At 46.2% G+C, this 18,507-nt stretch overlaps 4 protein-coding genes across 4 annotated transcripts; 2 read left to right on the forward strand and 2 right to left on the reverse strand.

The window, feature by feature from the left end:
• Positions 1-1,006: 1,006 nt before the first annotated feature.
• LOC127306370 (uncharacterized) lies at positions 1,007-3,701 on the forward strand. The gene is made up of 5 exons (XM_051336986.2): positions 1,007-1,506; positions 1,582-1,730; positions 2,928-3,171; positions 3,274-3,378; positions 3,459-3,701. Exons 1-5 carry the CDS (start codon positions 1,027-1,029, stop codon positions 3,684-3,686), a joined length of 1,206 nt encoding a protein of 401 aa, XP_051192946.1. The 5' UTR covers positions 1,007-1,026; the 3' UTR covers positions 3,687-3,701.
• A 111-nt stretch (positions 3,702-3,812) lies between these two features.
• LOC139832599 (uncharacterized) lies at positions 3,813-5,885 on the forward strand. Its single transcript, XM_071822391.1, has 4 exons — positions 3,813-3,954; positions 4,630-4,710; positions 5,369-5,423; positions 5,480-5,885. Exons 1-4 carry the CDS (start codon positions 3,813-3,815, stop codon positions 5,883-5,885), a joined length of 684 nt encoding a protein of 227 aa, XP_071678492.1.
• Positions 5,886-6,749: 864 nt separating this feature from the next.
• On the reverse strand, positions 6,750-8,836 carry LOC127306371 (GPI-anchored protein LLG1-like). Its single transcript, XM_051336987.2, has 3 exons — positions 8,514-8,836; positions 8,361-8,420; positions 6,750-7,384 (listed from the first exon to the last, which is right to left on the reverse strand). The coding sequence occupies exons 1-3, from the start codon at positions 8,596-8,598 to the stop codon at positions 7,032-7,034; spliced, it is 498 nt and encodes a 165-aa protein (XP_051192947.1). The 5' UTR covers positions 8,599-8,836; the 3' UTR covers positions 6,750-7,031.
• Positions 8,837-11,290: 2,454 nt separating this feature from the next.
• Positions 11,291-17,739, reverse strand: LOC127306369 (phosphatidylinositol/phosphatidylcholine transfer protein SFH6). Its single transcript, XM_051336985.2, has 15 exons — positions 17,483-17,739; positions 16,955-17,084; positions 16,567-16,873; positions 16,367-16,466; positions 15,936-16,202; positions 15,182-15,259; positions 14,997-15,098; positions 14,870-14,919; positions 14,672-14,771; positions 14,459-14,557; positions 14,237-14,356; positions 13,848-14,010; positions 13,357-13,715; positions 12,022-12,096; positions 11,291-11,785 (listed from the first exon to the last, which is right to left on the reverse strand). Exons 2-15 carry the CDS (start codon positions 16,959-16,961, stop codon positions 11,765-11,767), a joined length of 1,848 nt encoding a protein of 615 aa, XP_051192945.1. The 5' UTR covers positions 16,962-17,084; positions 17,483-17,739; the 3' UTR covers positions 11,291-11,764.
• Positions 17,740-18,507: the final 768 nt, after the last annotated feature.

Consider the following 18,507-nt stretch of genomic DNA (forward strand, 5'->3'; position numbering starts at 1 on the left):
GGGAGAAGGACGTCGTCTTCATCAACACCGAACGTGTGACCGAGTACGGAGGTGCTGCCCGATCGTGGCGCCGTGATCAAGATCTTCTACGCGCTTTTGCAAGCGGCAAGTGATCGTCTACCGCAGCAATAAGAGCCTCATCTTGTAGGCTTTGGAAATCTTCAAGGGTGAGTCTCGATGATCTCCTCGTTGCTCCCGTCTTCTAGATTGCATCTTGGCTTGGATTGCGTTCTCGCGGTAGGAAATTTTTTGTTTTCTATGCAACGAATCCCTACATCTGACACGAGATTAAAAGAGCTTCCTTGTGTGATGTGGAGTCTTAAAAGGCACGATATGTACTAGTGTGACCACGGTCGGACCTGGTCTGGGTGGCGGCCACCTGCGACGAGAAGCGGGTCAACATGAGGGCATGAAAGTTAGGATATCCTAGTTTTTTTTATATAAAGAGCATATATTAATATCGCGGAGATACCAATTACATCCAGCCTCTGCAACAACATCATGCCCTAATAACATAAAGGATGCACACTGCCAAACAAAAAGAATTACATAAAAAAGGTCCCATTACAGAGATCCATAACTTGAAACAGCAACACTGACACCACCAAGACAACACCAGAAGCTCAGCTTCTCCATAAGCAACGCCTCCAAGAAGGAAACAGTGCACAAACGCTATCGTCGTCCGATCATAGTGGCTACTTTGTTTCAATCAAGTGGAGTTGTTTCATGTTTTTATACAGATATCGTCCTTAACTATTAGTTCATGTTGTTGTCGATGTTTGTTAGGTACTTATGTGCACATCACATATTGTAGCTAACCTTTGCTGCTTTGTAGAAAAGAATTTTTAGTTCTTACAATGTGTCATGCCTCATGTCATGTGTGTGTCGTCACTGTCGTGTGTGCTGCCGAGTGTGTGTGTGTGCCGCTGGCCAGGCCTCTATGGTCAGTATTTAAAACGGTGCGTTAGCCCCGGGTGGCGCGAACAGACAGGCAGAGACACACAGAATCCACCCCCTTGTGTTTGAATGGCGGCACCGGCGTCGGCGCAAGGCGGCGAGGAGGCGCCGCTGTACAAGGACGCGTCGGCGCCGGTGGAGGCGCGCGTGCGGGACCTGCTGGTCCGCATGACGCTGCGGGAGAAGGCGGGGCAGATGGCCCAGGTCGAGCGCGTCGTGGTGTCGCCCCGCGCCCTCACGGAGCTCGGCGCCGGCAGCGTCCTCAGCGGCGGCGGCAGCGCGCCCAGCGAACGCGCCACCCCGTCAGAGTGGGCACGCATGGTCGACGACACGCAGCGCCTCGCCCTCGCGTCCCGCCTCGCCATCCCCATCCTCTACGGCGTCGACGCCGTCCACGGACACAACAACGTCTTCGGCGCCACCGTCTTCCCCCACAACGTCGGCCTCGGAGCCTCCAAGGACGCCGAGCTAGTGCGGAGGATCGGCAAGGCCACAGCACTCGAGGTCCGCGCCACCGGTCCCCACTGGACCTTCGCGCTCTGCCTCGCCGTGAGTCAAATTCAAAAAACTAGTAGTGGGCATCAAGTAGCTGCATAATCTGCTGATGCATTTGGTGTGGAGCAGGTCTGCAGGGACCCGAGGTGGGGGAGATGCTACGAGAGCTACAGCGAGGACCCGGAGATGGTGCGCTCCTTGACCACACTCGTCACCGGCCTGCAGGGTCAGCCACCGGCAGATCACCCTCGTGGTTACCCCTTCCTCCACTCGCTTAGGTCTGTGCTGGGGATCAGTACTTTCGTTCATTCTTTTTCGGATTGAAATTTTAAACCCTGGTTGCCTATGCATGCACAGCCCACTCCCATAGCCCGACGGTCAGACAGGGCTCGGGCTCTTTATGCCTTAAGAGTTAAGACTGGACTAGAAGCCCAAAGTGCGTAGAATCTATTATTTTTTGTGGAAAGATAGGTGCAGTATTTTTTATATTTACTCGATTTTTTTATCAAAAATAACTAAATTACATAAACAGAATATTGTTTAAAGTTTTGAGCTAGATCAGGCTCATGCCTCGACGGTTTCGGCTCCGGGCCCGGCCCGAGGTATGCCCAAATATAGGGCTGAGCGTAACTTTTGAACTATATTAACTGCGAATAATTTTAGATTTGTAACCTTTTTTCTAGTGACAAAATCTGAATTTTTTTAACCAGGTGAACAATTTTAAGTTTAGAACTTTTTTCCTAACGTTTTATTTTAAATCTGAACCTTTTTTAATAGAAAGCGGTTACTTATAGTGTTGGGCGGCTCGCTCGTCGACTAGGTACTTGGCTGGCTGATCTCTTCCTTAATCGCGCCACGGGCTAGGCCCGTCTAGGCGGAGTACGTGACCGAGGCGATGCTCCAGCTCTCTAAAAGTGAGACATAGGGGGTCCTATAAGCTGTCTCTAATTTTTTTTTTTTGAGAAACACAGTACAAACGTAGACGCCCACATACACGCGCATACACTCACCCCTATGAACGCACACACGCACACCCTACCCCTATGAGCACCTCCGAAAGACTGAGCTGGCGGATTGGATCTTGAACTTGACGAAGTCACCACAGGCGCCTCGCTGTCGACGGGAACGTCGTCTCCCACTGAATGAATATTCCGCCGTTATGAGACACACAGATGTCAAACCTGGGGTTTGAACTCTGGTGGGCTGTCTCTAATTTGGATGCATATAGATGCATTTTATAATATGGAACGTAGGGAATGTTTTTTTGTTGAAAGATAGGTGCAATAATCTACTTTTAGTTCAAGACTAATTAAATATAATTAACATACTATTGTTTACATTTCAAACCAGAGCTCAGGCCTTGGCATTTTTGGTTCTAGGTCCGGTTTTATAAATCCTGACCCGAGGTATCCCGGGTATAGAATTGGGCGTGACTTTTGTATACGTTTGTACAAATGAGTTTTTGTCGTTTGCAGCGACAATGTGCTTGCTTGTGCCAAGCATTTCGTAGGGGATGGTGGTACTCACAAGGGAATCAATGAAGGCAACACCATTTGCTTTCCAGAAGATCTAGAAAGCATCCACATGAAACCTTACCCTGATTGTATAACTCAAGGGGTGGCGACGGTCATGGCATCCTACTCTCAATGGAATGGGGAACCTTTGCATGTCAGTCGCTATTTGCTCACAGATGTTTTAAAGGGCAAGTTAGGATTCCAGGTAGTGGATGGAGCCTATGGTGTTTGATTAATTGGCAGATTGTTGCAAGCTTTGGTTATGAACAGTTAACATGACAATTTGTGCAACTCTTGGTTTTCATAGGGTTTTGTGGTGTCAGACTGGGAGGCTCTCGACAGGCTCAGCGAGCCTAAAGGTTCTAACTATCGCGAGTGCAATGCAAAGTCAGTTAACGCTGGAATGGATATGGTACAATTCATTAAATGGTCACATGCATAAAATATATTCTGCTGTAACCAGTTCATTCACATTTGCTGAGAGCTCTACAGATTATGATCCCTTTCAGATTCGAGAAGTTCTTGGAAGATCTTGTGTCCTTGGTGGAGACAGGGGAGATACCAGCGTCACGGATTGATGATGCTGTGGAGCGAATTCTAAGGGTTAAGTTCATATCTGGAGTGTTTGAGCATCCCTTTTCAGAACCGGCTCTACTTGACGTAATTGGTTGTGGGCTGTGCTCCGGTGTCCCCCCCTGGCGAACGACGTTCAGGTGCTAAACGTGTGTTTGGTTCGTGACCAGAAAATATGGATGATCCTATCCCAAAAGCCGAATATTTCTGAGAAAGGCTGGACCATATGATCCGTGAATTCCATGACTAATCTCAGTAGCCGCCTGAGAATCCATGGCCGTCGACGCGACTCCGACACCTGCCACCGTCGTATGTGTGGCTCCCCAGCTCAGCGGCGACCACCATGCCACGGCGAGCGGTGGGCTTGCTTTTCCGCGTGGCTCCCCAGTTCGACATCGGCGGCCTCCAGGGCGCGGTAAGCGGCGGGCTTGATTTTCAACGTGGCTCCCTAGCTCGGTGGCGGTAGCCTCCATGGCGTGGCGAGCAACGAGCTTGCTACATCTGCGCCACACCCAGTCGACAGAAACGGCATCGCTAAATATGTGCGGGTAGTGACCTTGCTAGGCACGGGTAGGCGGCCGCCCGCTAGGTCCGGCCTCCACCACAAAGGGAAAAGGATCCGTTAATTACATATTAACCGGTGTGTTAATGGTATATTTATCCTTTTCTTTTAATCGTTAATTAAACATATTTTATCCCATCCCATCCCGTACATGTTTGCCCATGAACCAAACACACATGTTAAGTCAACCCATGAAGGGGTATATCCTAACCGTCTAAATAGAACGTCGTTCGCCGGGGGGACACCGGAGCAATAGTTATTGGTTGTAAGGTAAAATGCATGTTTGTGCACTAATAAATATGTTGGTTCCTGTCAATTCTTCTCATTGTTGTTCTCTGCTTGAAATGGCTCACGTTTGTCACTTACCAAGTATGATATGAATACATGATCAATTATTAACCTTTCAGGAGCATCGGCTGCTAGCGCGTGAGGCCGTTCGAAAGTCTTTAGTGCTTCTGAAAAATGGCAAGAATCACAAGGAACCATTCCTTCCATTAGCCAAAAATGAAAAAAGAATACTCGTTGCAGGGACACATGCTGACAATATTGGATATCAGTGCGGTGGATGGACGATAGCTGCCACTGGAGAGAGTGGAAGGATAACTCTTGGTAAGCAAAAAAAAAAAGAAGAAAAAAACTCAAATCCGCAAGAATATATGCATGGCCTTTTTTATTTATTTGATGGAACACTTGCCATAAACCTTTGTACTAGATAAATTGTTTCTCCTTGGAAATTCTAGACCGACTTATAGCTGATAAGTAGCTACGGAAAATCTATTGCCTGCTTTCAGGTGCCATGATCCATAAAAATGTGAAACTGTTGTTTGAAATTGAAGTTTAAGATGTTGGCACTGGATGTAGGGACAGTTTCATTTTTGGGCTAAGGTGTTTCATGTCTTTTTTTTTTTTGCGAGTGTAAGGTGTTTCATGTCTTGTACTGAAAGCCAAAACAAAATACAAAAGACACCGCGATGCCAATTTATGGGTCTAGATCCATACAAGATGCCTCAAAACAAGCTACCACCAACGACAAGGCAGAACTGAACAAGCTGTGGGCATTTCATATTTCCATAACTGGATGTTGGGTGGAAATTAAGCTGACCCACAATGTTTCCTTGATATGCATATAGCACATTTCCCTTTTCTTTTCAAGCCAAGTATCATCATGTTTAGTAGCAGTTTATTTATTTTAAATATTTTCTTGTTAAGTCTGCACTCTGCACAATATTATTTTGAACTCAGCTATCTATGTTACCAAAACCAACAGGTACAAGCATATTAGAGGCCATACGGGAATCCGTGGGAGTGGAAACTGAAGTCGAGTATGAAGAATTGCCAACGGAATCTACCATTGAAACTGGCAAATTTTCCTATGCAGTTGTTGTTTTTTCGATAAAGATGCAGTTGTTGTTGTCGGGGAGGTTCCCTATGCTGAATCTTCGGGAGATAGAACCGACCTTAGTATTCCATTTAATGGCTCTGATCTGATTACTCGTGTTGCTAGTAAAGTCCCCACCCTGGTGATTGTTATATCTGGAAGGCCCTTGGAGATTGAGCCACAAGTTCTTGAGAAGGTAGATGCTCTAGTTGCTGCCTGGCTACCCGGAAGTGAGGGCATGGGAATTGCTGATTGCCTCTTTGGAGACTATGATTTTGTGGGCACATTGCCTGTCACTTGGTTTAGGTCTGTCGACCAACTGCCTATGAATGTTGGAGGATCTAACTATGATCCATTATTCCCTTTTGGATATGGGCTGAAATGTTCACAAGTGATGGACATTTAGCATAATCTTGTGAATGATTTGGTCTTACATTTGAACAGTCTCTACAATGTTACATTCATATGCTGTAAATTTGAGTTTTTGGTTGTGTAAAAGAGAAATAATATCTTGCTGAATAGTACATGGTATAAGGTTTTGTCATTTTTATTCGGAACCTCTAGCTAGAACGCAACGCTCGCGGCCCTCAACAGCTTGTTCGCCGGATCAGCGATGAGTGGCATCTTTGGACTTCTAGTCGTGGTTTAGGTAGACCTCAGGGGAGGAGTAGTCGTTGTTCTGGGTGGGTGGTGGTTGCCTGGCGCAAGAGTCTTCCCCTGTTCTGGACGATGTCCTTCTTCTTCGAGCTTAATACAAAACACGCAGATCTCATCCACCTAGTTGGAAAAAAAAGGTTTTATCATTTTTATTTCAGCGTCAACAATGCCAATCATCGTAAATACCTGAATCGGTCTATTTACTTGACCGGTCAGTTTTTGTTTGCTCGGTCTAATATTTGTTAGACGGGCTGATGCCCAAGGAAAAGGATTTGAGCCCAGCCCAAACAAATATTGACCTTATCATGAAATTGCACCGGCGGAACCATCAAATGGATTACGAAAAGCCATTTTTCCCGGTGGATAGACAGTTCAATCTCAATGAAAATTCAAGTATCACAAGCAACTGACTGAAGGAAAATAAACCAGGAAGCTTAATGGCAAAAAAAAATGCATATTATAAATAGGAAAATATTGTCATAATTTTTTTTCAAGACTTCCAGTAAAAAAATTCTTTTTTCGAAGGGCCTAAGGACAAACTTCATTAAGATTCATTAAGATTGCTTCCAGTAGAAAACTTCTGACACTAGCATAAGCTAGGGACAATGGGACATGATGTATAACAAACTCCTTTCTATGACCAAACAAAATAGATACCATTATACACGTGAGTGAGACATAATATAGTGTAAGAGGTACAATACAACGGAAAATGGGTGAATTCTAAGTTGGCAATCAGCTGAGACTCCAAAGAATATGCAACTGGACATAAATTAAAATTACAAGCGATTTTACAACAAGGAAGATGTCAAGATCCCGTTGAGGAGCAGCAGGCGTATTCATAGCCTCATCATCACTTAACAAACCTTCGGAGAAATAGTGGTATTATCATCACTCAGTGGAACAGCAATGATACACACACGAGAGTAATCAAAGCAAGCAAGAAAGCCCTTCCTTGCCTTTGGCCACTACTAGCAACAACCTCTCGCTGGGGGACTCCGTCGCAAGAAAGCCCTTCCTTGCCTTCTCTGCACTCATGGGCAAACAGGCCTGGTGGGTACTTGCCATAGAGGTTGATGTAGCTGAACATTGTCGACGCACAGTCATTGCTCTCGTCATTGATGTACGTATTAAACGGGCATGCAAATTCTTTGAAAGAGCCGCAGCACTCCTTAGCAGGAAATTTCGGCCCTTTGCACTGGCTTGTGATGATTGTGTAGTTTTGGAACTCAAAGTTCATCGGGCAACCTGATAAGCATAGGTATGAGTAATAAACAGAAAGTATACTAGATCAAGGTACCAAAAGTCTTAAACATTTTTTTTCTTCCGAAAAGTCTTAACCATGGATCGATGTATGCCACAGACAGCACACATCACAATGATGGTGATGATTTAGGGTCTGGATGCAGAAACATGCTATGATCACGTCAGCTAATTTGTTACAATAGCATAGTACTTCTTGTTAGACAAAGAGCTTAACACTTCTAACCGGATAACCAAATACAAGCTTTTTTCACTATCTGGACACTGCAGGTCTTACCATACAGCAACTTCCTGTTTTACCATCACAAGTTGAACAAATATCCTTTCCAGCAGCACTATATTACTGCGTTCTCTACCTACGGATGAACATCTTAATATCAAGAGAACGCAAGCATCCTTGCTTCTAGAATACGGTGGCAGCAAGCAGCCAATTCGGAAACACCACGGCACATAGAAAGCTGGTCTCTAATCTCCAAATTAGATGCTATTATCCAATTATCAAGCGTGTGTACGTGGTGTGTACAGTGTTCACACCACCAAATGTGGTCTGGTCGGCAAACCATCTCAGGACTGTAATTAAAATCAGCTACGTCATAGGAAAAGACTATAGCCCTCATCCCCCAATTCATCCACTCGTCTAGCTCAACCATCACAATAGTTCGGTGTTTGGTTCACAATAATCAGCTCTTATATTATTCCTAAATTGCTCTCCATCTGCAGGAACAATGATGAAATCAATCCAAGCCACCACCAATCCTAGGTGCTACCCCGATCTGACGACATGACATGCGTTTCTTCGGCCTAGCACGGATCAGGGAATCCGTACTCCCTGCATCTACGCGGCGCATCTAACTAACAGCACCAGAATTCAACCTCGGCTCTCGAACAAATTCCGAAACAAGCATGAATTAGAAGGTGGAGCTTAGAAAGGAGGAGGAGGAGGGGGAGAGAGGAAACGTACTCTTCTTGGCCTGCAGCAAGCTCCTCCCCGTAGATCCGGCGCTCCCCTGGAACACGCTGTCTGCTCAAGCATCAGCACAACGGACCCAGTCAGAAACCGAAGCTGAAAATCGAGGCGGAAAGGAGCACCGAAGCAAAGAGCACGCAAACTCACCGGAGATGAACGGGGACGCGGAGGCGAGCCCGGCCAGGACGGCGGCGGTGAAGAGGAGCAGCAAGAACCCGCGGCCCGCGGCCATCGCGCGCGCGTCCCTCCGCCCAGACGCGAGAGCTTCCGCACGCTGCTGTTGCTGCTGCTGCTGCGACTCCCCGCAGTTGGAACCCCGCTTGTCCTTCTCGGATCTAGACCGCCGGTGGTGAACGGCGCTGGGGGAGGAGAGGAGAGGAGAAGAGAGGCTGCGAGCCCACGTGCGTGCCTCGACGTTCCTCGCTGGTGCTTGTAAGCTCTGTTGCTGTTGCCTACAGCTGCAATTAATTAGTGGCGCCGGATGCTGCGAGCTGGAGGAGCGGGAAGAGGGAAGGCAGGGACGATGCGACCACGCGGACGCGTTTTGTTCGGTGATTTGTTTTTATTCCTCTGATGATTCCGGGAGCGAGCGACAGAGGTTTACGGTAGACCAGGACTGAGACAGAGACGGGAGATTGAGGAAGCGGTCAAGATTTTCATTTCATTAATCTTCGTTGCTACTAGTACTCGCTAGTGCTACTTTTTGTTTTTTACAGGGAGAAAGATCTTCATTGGTAGCTCTACAAATGGCAGATAATAGGTTGATCAGATGGCAAATCAAATTGAGAACCAACCTATGAGCATCTTCACTCGGGTCCTCCAAAGCGGCCCTAAAACAGTGCCGGATTAACCGTTGGCGTGCTGTCGCGCTTGGGGCGTGTCTCTCCTCAATCGCGCCTCCGGAGGGAGAGGTCGACAGCGCGGCGCCACCACGCATCGTTGTCCTCCTCACGGGCACATGCGTCCTACTGCAGCTTCTTCTGCGACTCGACGATCGCCCGCTGCTGCGCCGCCTGCTCCTCAGGGTCTGGTCCGACGTCCTCATCCTCGTCCTCCGCTTTCGCCGTCGCCGATGTCGCTTCCGCCTCCCAGGCCGCCAATTCCGCGGCCACCGCCTCCTCCTGCATCTGTTGCTCCAGCTCCCCCCACCGCTGCCGATACTGGACCTCCCGCAGCTCCTCCACGCATCGCCGCTCGTGCAGATCCTCCGCACGCCCCCGCTGCCGCTGATCCAGCTCCTTCGCCCCCGCTGCCGCTGATCCATCTCCGACGCGGCTCATCATTTCGAAGGTGATTTGCGATGGAGAAAGGGATGTCGGCGGCTGTGGTTGCGTCCATTGAGCGAATGTGGAATTTTATAGCGACGGCGACGCGAGAAGAGGCGGGAAGAAAGCGCGGGAAGAGGTGAAAAGCCACGTGAAGAAAGCGCGAGAACAAGCGGTAGCGTGTGAACGGCGGCGACGCGTGGAGGAGGTGCCTAGACGCGTCGGGGAGGCGCAGCCCCGACGGGACATCTCGCTTGCCCCCTCCGTCGCCATTAAGGCAAAGTTGCAGCGCTTCGTTCGTGTGTCAAGACGCGTCGGGCCCGCCACCCCCTGCCTCGCTTCGCGCTCAGTTCGGCGCGCTCGAAGCGTCCCCTGTGGAACACGGGTGGCCTCGGTTCGCCCAACATCGTATTAGGCCACGCCGAGCGAAAAGGGCCTTTGGGGCGCGACTGGGATCGGTTAAATGTCCGGCGCACCCCAAAAAACTTTAGAGACGCTTTGGGGACACGATTGGAAATGCTCTAAAGTTAAAGTTGGCTGGTTAGAGGGTGCTTGTATCCCGCCCACTAGACTTTAAACCCCAAGTTTAACATATATGTCTCGTAAAAGATGGAATATTCTTTTAGTGGAAGACGCCGTTTCTATCGGCAGCGAGGTATTTCTAGTGGCTTCATCAATTCAATTTTCGATCCATCGGCTCAATCTTTCAAAGATGCTCATAAGGGTGTGTACATGAGCGTCTATGTTTGTACTGTGTTCTTTTTAAAAAAAAAGGCAAATCGAATGACAAGATTTTTATTTGTGGGTAAGAAAATTAGACGAGTTAACCTTCTGAGGTTTTGTTTGTTGCCCACATTTACTTATTATCTGCAATGTAAGACATTTTACAAGGCTAACTGGCTTACATTTAGGATGGAGTAATACTAATTATCTGAATGATCAGTTAATACCCTGCAGCTCAGCAGCTGGACCCGCATGGCAAATGCAAGGAATGAACGCGGCGGTGTATTTGTCATACTTCCGCCGTTCGTAAAAATATTTTCAACTTTATATAGATATATGGAGGTATATAGATACGGTTTAGCTATATATTTATCTGTATCTAAAAAAAGTTACGATGTTTCTTTTACAAACAGATGAAGTATATAGTCAAAATTGCTGAGCTTTTCAACAGTCCAAACCTTCTACCATGGTGCAATGCACTGGGGGCTTTTTTTGACGAGAATGCCATCTCCACTCGGGCAGCTGGCTGCTTCCTACTTGTAGCAAAGTTACCTGCAAGAACGACGTGCCAATTGCCAGCTAAGTCTGATGTATATCTTCAAAGTGCCCCACAGCTCACGGCACGGCAGAATGCCACTTCCTCAACATGCGATCCACCACCAATTATGCTTGCAGCAACCAACGACGATGGTCAATAAAGGCAGTGCCCATTTTTGTCAAGCAGAACGTGGCCAGGCCAAGCCAACCCAAGACTGTTTCTCTTGGTTGAGAAAATTGCTTGGCCTGTCACAGAACAAAGGATGGAGTGACGGTATTAAAGAACAACACTCAAATGTCACTTTCTGGCTGTTTCAACATATGCAAAAAAAATAAAAGTTGAAATATCATGTCCACCTTATTTGGTTTGCTGCGTCACAAAAGAAGGATGTGTAAAGCGGGGCGAGAAACTGGTATATGTATTAACGCTATCAACCAAAGAATGTTGTTAATTATGAGAGCCAAGCCTCAACTGTCCTGACAATGACAACGCACAGGAGCATTGCGATACATACAGGCAAGTAGCAGATCAGGAGGCTCAAAGGGGCAGAGGAAACAGAAAACATAGACATACGTTCAGCTGTGCGTTTTGGTTCCTCTTTTAATTTTCTTTTGGTCTATATATGCCGGGAAATCCAATTTACTCAGTGTCTTCCAGGACGCTCTTCTTTGACTATCCGCTCAGTTTTTCTCGGGTCACCAACTATCTATCCTTATTATTAACAGTAAGCATCGCTTTTCTTTTTGATTGGCCAAAAAGAAAAGCGAGATAGCAACCATATACAACGCACTGCTGGTTAACTTCCTGTCAGGAAGCAGACATTGAAGTCGCCATCTCTGTTTCTCTTGTTCATGTACGTTCTTGTAAGTTTATTATGTACAAAATTTCCTTCTCTGCACCAAACCCGAAAAAGAAGGATACAAACTTTAGTGTCTGGCAAATTTAATGGCTAATAGAAACCAAGTAAATTCAAAATGCATACTACTACACAAAAAAACTGATATGTCCTTTTAGATCCCAAATCAAATATTACTGTCGGTTGAAGAATAACTGAACAAGTGGTATCCAGCTCTGATATTCTATATGTGGAATTTTTGAAATTGCAACTGCACAATATGGTATTGCTTACCCTATGATCAGGCTCCTTCACAGACTCCAATGTCTCAGCCATCTGCATTTGTTTGATAACTGTTGCATGCAATACCTGGAAGAGTAGATCCAAAAAATACTACATAAATATACAAACATTTGAAATACAAGAACAAACTAACACCAGATTATCAGTTATATAATAAAAAATGGATATCTGATGAATTGGGACTCAAGTATGCACTCTGCCCGTGGCAGTGTGTTTTCTGTGCTTTTTTTTATCAAGATGTTATGCAGTTTCAAAATAATGGGCCTCACAATAGCAGTGCAAGATTTCAAAGTTACAAAGTGCACATGGACTATTTATCTAGTGGTCCTTAAGGAGATGTCTCTTGGTATCGCGTTACTGGATCTATATGATACTGTCTGGACACTCGGTTCTAGGAAACTCCTTTCGGAACTTCTTTGACTAGTTGCAAAAAAAGTTCAGGTGTACCACATAAAAACCGTGAAACCAAAAACCGAACCGAAGCCGAAACCGAACTAACCGAAATCTCGGTTTTTTCCATTAACCGCTATTTTTTCGGTTTCCATTTATACTAACCGAATTAAATTTGGTAGAATTCGGTTTGTAGCCCCACCAACCGAACAAGACCGAATAGACCGAATTGAGTAACCTACCATCAATTTGTGCATAAACCGATCATTCCATAGAAGCCCAATTGCGTTTGATGTTCCAAAAATTGTTCATTCAATGTACGACTTTGTTCTTTGATGTACTAGCTTTTTCTGAATATAGCGTAAAGCCTGCATAATAGAACACGTCGCTCGAAGTCTTAGCTATCCCTTTTAATCGCTCACGAGTGAAGCACCTGTACCACGAGTGCCGCAGCCTACCAAATAGCATCCCTCCACGATTGGTGCTCATTTGTCGATTTCTTGCGCAGTTGATGCTTTTTCTGTTGATATGTCAATCACTATTTGCTTTCTTCGGTGATGCCTACTATTTGTTCAAGTGAGTAGGTTCATTCGGTTTTAACCGAAAACCGAACCGAATTTGTCGGTTAACCGAATCTTCGGTTTCCTAAATTTTCATGCCAATTTCGGTTACCATTTTTTAAAACCGAATTTGTTCAAAAACCGCAAAAACCGAACCGAAATTTCGGTTAAAACCGAATGCCCACCCCACAAACCTGCATATTTCAATAAATAAAATAAATTCTTATAATCCCTTGAGCCTATATTGTCCAAATTTTCAAAGTCAAGCAGAACACAGGTTCCACTTTACTACTAGAAATCACTATACAATTCTAAACCATAAACTTCAAAATAACTGTAACCACCATGAGGATGTAAGACGTGGTTAGAGAGATACCTTCTTTGTCTTTTCAAGATCATACTCAATGGATTTTATTCTATCAAAAGAATCCTGTATAGCACGATCCTTATCCTGTGGGATCTCAGGAGGCTTTCTGCTGAGTTGATTACACATGGACTCGAGTCTTTCAAGACGCTCCAGACAAGGATTTACTCTGTCTTCCTTAACTATCTGAAGATTCGCTTGATTACTGGGTACGGCTGCAGTATTTGGATGAACATTTTCCAACTGTCGGCGGTGACGAGTGAAGAAACGCAATATAGAGAGTACTTTGACAATTACAGCAAGAACTTTTCTTGAAAATAATTTCAAAATCCCCTCGGCTGCATCTCCTTCATGATCATTCGGGTCGCGACCTGTTAGTTTCAACTCACATTTTCAGTATCAGAGGGACTATACAGCCACCTTATTGAGATAACTAAGTTGAAATATTAACAGCGCCCAGTGAGCTTTTGTTTAACCAGTGCGTACAGACTACGTTTAGATACCTGGCTCAGGTGAAACTCTATTCCTCGATGAATTTTGTCGTGAGTTGTACTGCCTCAATACATTTCCAGCAATGTTATATCTTTTATTGGACTCAACAGCTTTATCCACTAAAACAATCTGATCCTCAGAACGGCCGTATGCTGTTGATCCTGATTCCCTGGCCTACATTATAAAGATAGGTGATGAATTTTGTTAAGAAATGTCACAGCATGGTTATGACAGCTCTACATAGCAACAATCAAACACTTCAGTTGTGAGGGAGCAACGACCTAAGCATTCAAATTTAGACATGCGGAAACCAAAAGGAAATATCTTCTATTTCCTTGTGTTCTTCTGAATACATATGAGCTATTGATATAATGGCAGAATTAAGGGAACAATAACTTACTTCCTCACGGACTGGAGCCAAACCATGATATTTAACATCTTCAGGGGCTATCGGGGATCCAAGATCATCAACATCTGAACTTGATTCAGCATTTGATGTATCACTAATTCTTTCTGGTAACTGAAAGAAGCAGGAACAGCACATAAAACGTTAAACCTGAAAAGAACAGACCAAGTGATTGAGTAAATGAGAGCTCACAGATAGAATATTTCAAAATCTTGCCTTGAGTGCACGCAATCTTAAAGAGCCTGTAATTGTTTCCTCTATATCAGATATTTGCGCGATTTCCCTCAGCGAAGATGATTCCATGCTATGTACAATCTGCAATAAGAAGTAAAGTTCATAAGCAGCTGCAGCATATAAGTTAGTTATCCTCTTGTACCATAAGGAAGATGATACAGTAGGATAGCATCAGCAGATTCAGAGAAAAAATACCTTCATGATTAAAGGATCACTCCAAGGGCCTTTGTTGGACCTCAGGCATCCTCCCTGGTTAGAGCATGTGCACAAACCACCAAAAAGATCTGGTAATTGGCTGCAGATATAATCTAGTAAGCCTTGTACCACAAGCATGAACAATCAATCTTACACTAGAGGATCTAAATAAAATACTATGAGATTACGGTCACCAACCTTGCGTCAATAGCTTCGAGGAGCCTGCTTTGGTATTTTGTTCCTAGAACCTGTTATTGAAGATCAGGTATGAAGCAACAAAAACATCACAATGCGGTAAACGTGGAAAGCTTGCAGGAGTTTTTACATGAATTTTAGATGATGTTTTGGGGTCAATAAGTCCCTTCACAGTGCTCCAGATCAGTTTGAATCCAGCTCCGGCATTTACAATGAACATTTGATGTAGTGTCTGCATAATTTAGCAAACTGGTTGGTAATCAGAAAGGTGGAAAACCGGAAACAACAGGCATATATTTCATCGGTAAAACTTACCTCAGGATAATAATCACCGTCTATTTTCTGCACGCAACGCACTAAATCCCTTGCAATCTTACCAAAGTTCTTCCAGCCCTACACAACAGGCAACGCAACAAAAACATCAACACTTACAAAAGTCATTTCAACTATTTTGCAGATGGCACAATATGCTAAACAGCACTAGAAGAGATAAATTTAAAAACATTATGTTAAAAGAAACATCTCCTGGTTCATACATGCTTAATCGCTTATAGTTGGACTGAAATAGCAGAGCTACTGGACCAAATCAATTCAAGCAATATCGAAAGTTCTGAGGAAATTTACAGCTGCATTATTTTGGACAGGGTGAATTCATCCCAAATCCTTGGGAAATGCAATCTAAATCTAAATATTAGAATCAAATCCATTGTAGGGCTGAAATACGGGGTTACAGAAAAGGCACATGTTGCTACCTTTTCTCTAACTTCCAAGGATCTCATGACCCCAAACTTCCTAGTTAATTTTTATTAGATCGTATACCCTAAGCGAGTAAGTGCTGCTAGTTTGCTACTTCTGCCAAATTTCCAGTTGGTGCCATAGCATATTATCTTCTGAGAAGCCCCAGTACAGATTGCAAGCATAACAAACAACAAAAGGTAGTTTCAAAAGAACGCTGTAACAAAGATAAGCAAATAATGCTTCTTTTCGGTTATGCTTTTACATCTCTAGAGTGTAGACAAAATTTACTGGAATGAAGAAACCATATTTAGGCACAAGACAATCAACATACCACACCCTGGACATCCAATATCGTGGTTGTTGTATCAATGTGCTTTTTAGCAGAAATTGAGCAGGCAGGAAACTTCTCACGGAACGCTCTCTCAAACTCTTGTACATGGTACTTGATATATCGTTCCATCGTTGTGGCTTGCACAATCTTGGTGGGTTCAACTTTCCCCAGCAACTCGATATAGACAGGCCTTCCGTCCTTGTCAACCCCATGATAACCCTGGGGATAATATTGCAGCACCTCCTCTAGCTCATGAAATTCAAAATCCTTCAATGAGTAAAGTTGTTGTCATTAGTATGCTTGACAATGTAAGGCAGATTATATGGCAGGCAATTTATCTCAAATTCTACTCTGGGTATTAAGCGCATCTAAGACTGTACAGAGTTTCATTTGTTTTCATATCAAGTTCTGAGGATAGACAGTATTCTTACTTCCAAAATTGTATCTGTGCCAAACTCATTCCTCCATTGCAGCATCTCCTCCCACATCTGCGCTGCCTTCTCAAAGTCAAACTTCCTAGCCTTCAAAAATCTGCATACCAGTCAATACATCAGAACGAGTAAATCACCAACCGGCATTCGACAGGTGAAAACACTACCAACACGAGCAGAGTTCCATCTGACATACTAACCTAAGCATCATATGGTAATCGTCATGCCTCTCGGGCAACAGGCCCCTGGTGAACAGAACCTCCCGGAACGAGCTGACAGCCTGCTCCTCCTCGGCGTCCCTGACGTCCTCTATCGCGATCCTGGGCACCCTGCAGTCCACCTTGCGCTTCCCCCGCTTCTTGAGCGAGTGCGTGAGCCTGGTCGACGCGTGCAGCGCCTTCTTCCGCAGCGAGCGCATCCTGCGGTGCTTGGGCTCGTCCTCGGAGTTCTCGCCGTCCCTCCTCTCGTCATTGCTGCCTGATACCTCTATGCCGTCGATGTTGCTCTCTGCGAGAGAGTGTTGTAACACGCGTAACGTTAGCTGCATTGCGTTATCCGGTGAACCTACGGGCATACAGTCGTCAATACCTGACATTCTCCGCAAATGCAGCACAGACGATCAGGGGGTCAGTCAGGCTTCGCGCTCCCTGTTGTGGCAATTGATCACTGATCTGACAGTCAGTCTGTGTGTATACAGCCACCCACTCGAGCCTCCACCCTGCCACAGACAAACACATATAATTCGTTTACTTTTTCGGCAGAGGTTAAGAAATACAGATATAACTCATGTACTCTACTTCTTCTCCGAGAGAGATTAAACAAATAGGGATTGTAACTCGTTGAGAGAGTTGCAGTGGAAAACATCAAACTCGTGGCCAGTTTCTCCGATTCGTAGCAGCGAGTAGAACTACTGTAGAAGCCATGGAAACGATCCCCACGAAGAGTGTGATTCCAGAAAGGAAAGGCGATCGCGTAATCCGCAATAAATGCTCCCGCCGCGAGATCCGGGGACGCAGCCGCCTCGGGAATCACGCAGCTAGATCCAATCGTTTCCGAGCCCCGACGCGCGAACCAAACGGAAATCGGAGAACCGGAGCGGGGGGCGGCGATCCGTACCTCGCCGCGGGAGAGGGAGATCCGCCGGTCGGGAGAGCGCGCGCGCGCGCGCCCGCTCCAACTCGCGATCCTCCTCCTCCACCTCCGCCGCCGCCGCGGGACGGAGGAACCGAGGCCGCCGCGGCGAGAGGGGGGGTTCTCCCGATCGGCGCTCGCGCGTGCGCTCGTGCGTGTGTTGCGTTTGATCCGGGCGAGGCGACGTCGCTCTCCGTCCGCCTCGCGCTCACGCTTCCCTTTCCGCCTACTCCTCCTCCTACTCTGCTGCCGCTGCTAGTGCTGCTCGGTTACTGCTGCTGCTACTTTGTTCCTCGTGTCTTGCGGTTTTTTCTCTCGGGGAGTTGGGCGGGCGGGCGGCGGGGCCCAGCCGTCGGTGGCGGTGGCGAGGAGCGCGCGCGTCGCTGTTGACCGGGACGGCTGGCCGCGCTCCTCCCGCGTCGCTTTTGCGTGACTGCGTAACGCAGCAGAGGAGGCGCCGACGCTCACGTGCGATCGACGGGGCTGGCTGACGAGTGGGGCCCGCTCTAGGTATAGGTAGGCAGGCAGACCGGTGGTGATGTCGTTATGGATGGATGCGCGCGCCTTGGATCGCGTGCGTGATGCCAACGTACGGCACCTTCCCCTCCCCGCCTCTGGCTCTACGCTCGGTGGGGCTCGGTGGGGTGGAGGATCATGCGCCGTTCGTGTGAGCTTTGAAAACGCTTCCGATGTGTAGTAAACTCGATGAAATTCAAACTGGTTTTCGTCTGCAATGCAATTTTCTTCCATCTGTAAACCACTGTACATCCGACCGTCAAATGACTACAACCTCCCTTCTCTTCTGCAAAGACGTTTTGAACGTCTGATTGCCTTGCCAAACCGTTTCATCTATACCTACCAAATAATAAAAGCAAAAGAGTTTCTTGTTGGTCCGTTTTTGTTTGCCCCTAATTTTCGATCGAAATTACAGGAACTGCCACCGCTTATGTAAATAACGTTTCGGCGTCCTCTGCTTTTTGTCTCTCGGCCAGGCCAGCTTCGCCTCTGGC

This window comes from Lolium perenne, chromosome 6 (assembly GCF_019359855.2).
Source record: "Lolium perenne isolate Kyuss_39 chromosome 6, Kyuss_2.0, whole genome shotgun sequence".
Taxonomy (NCBI): Eukaryota; Viridiplantae; Streptophyta; class Magnoliopsida; order Poales; family Poaceae; genus Lolium; species Lolium perenne.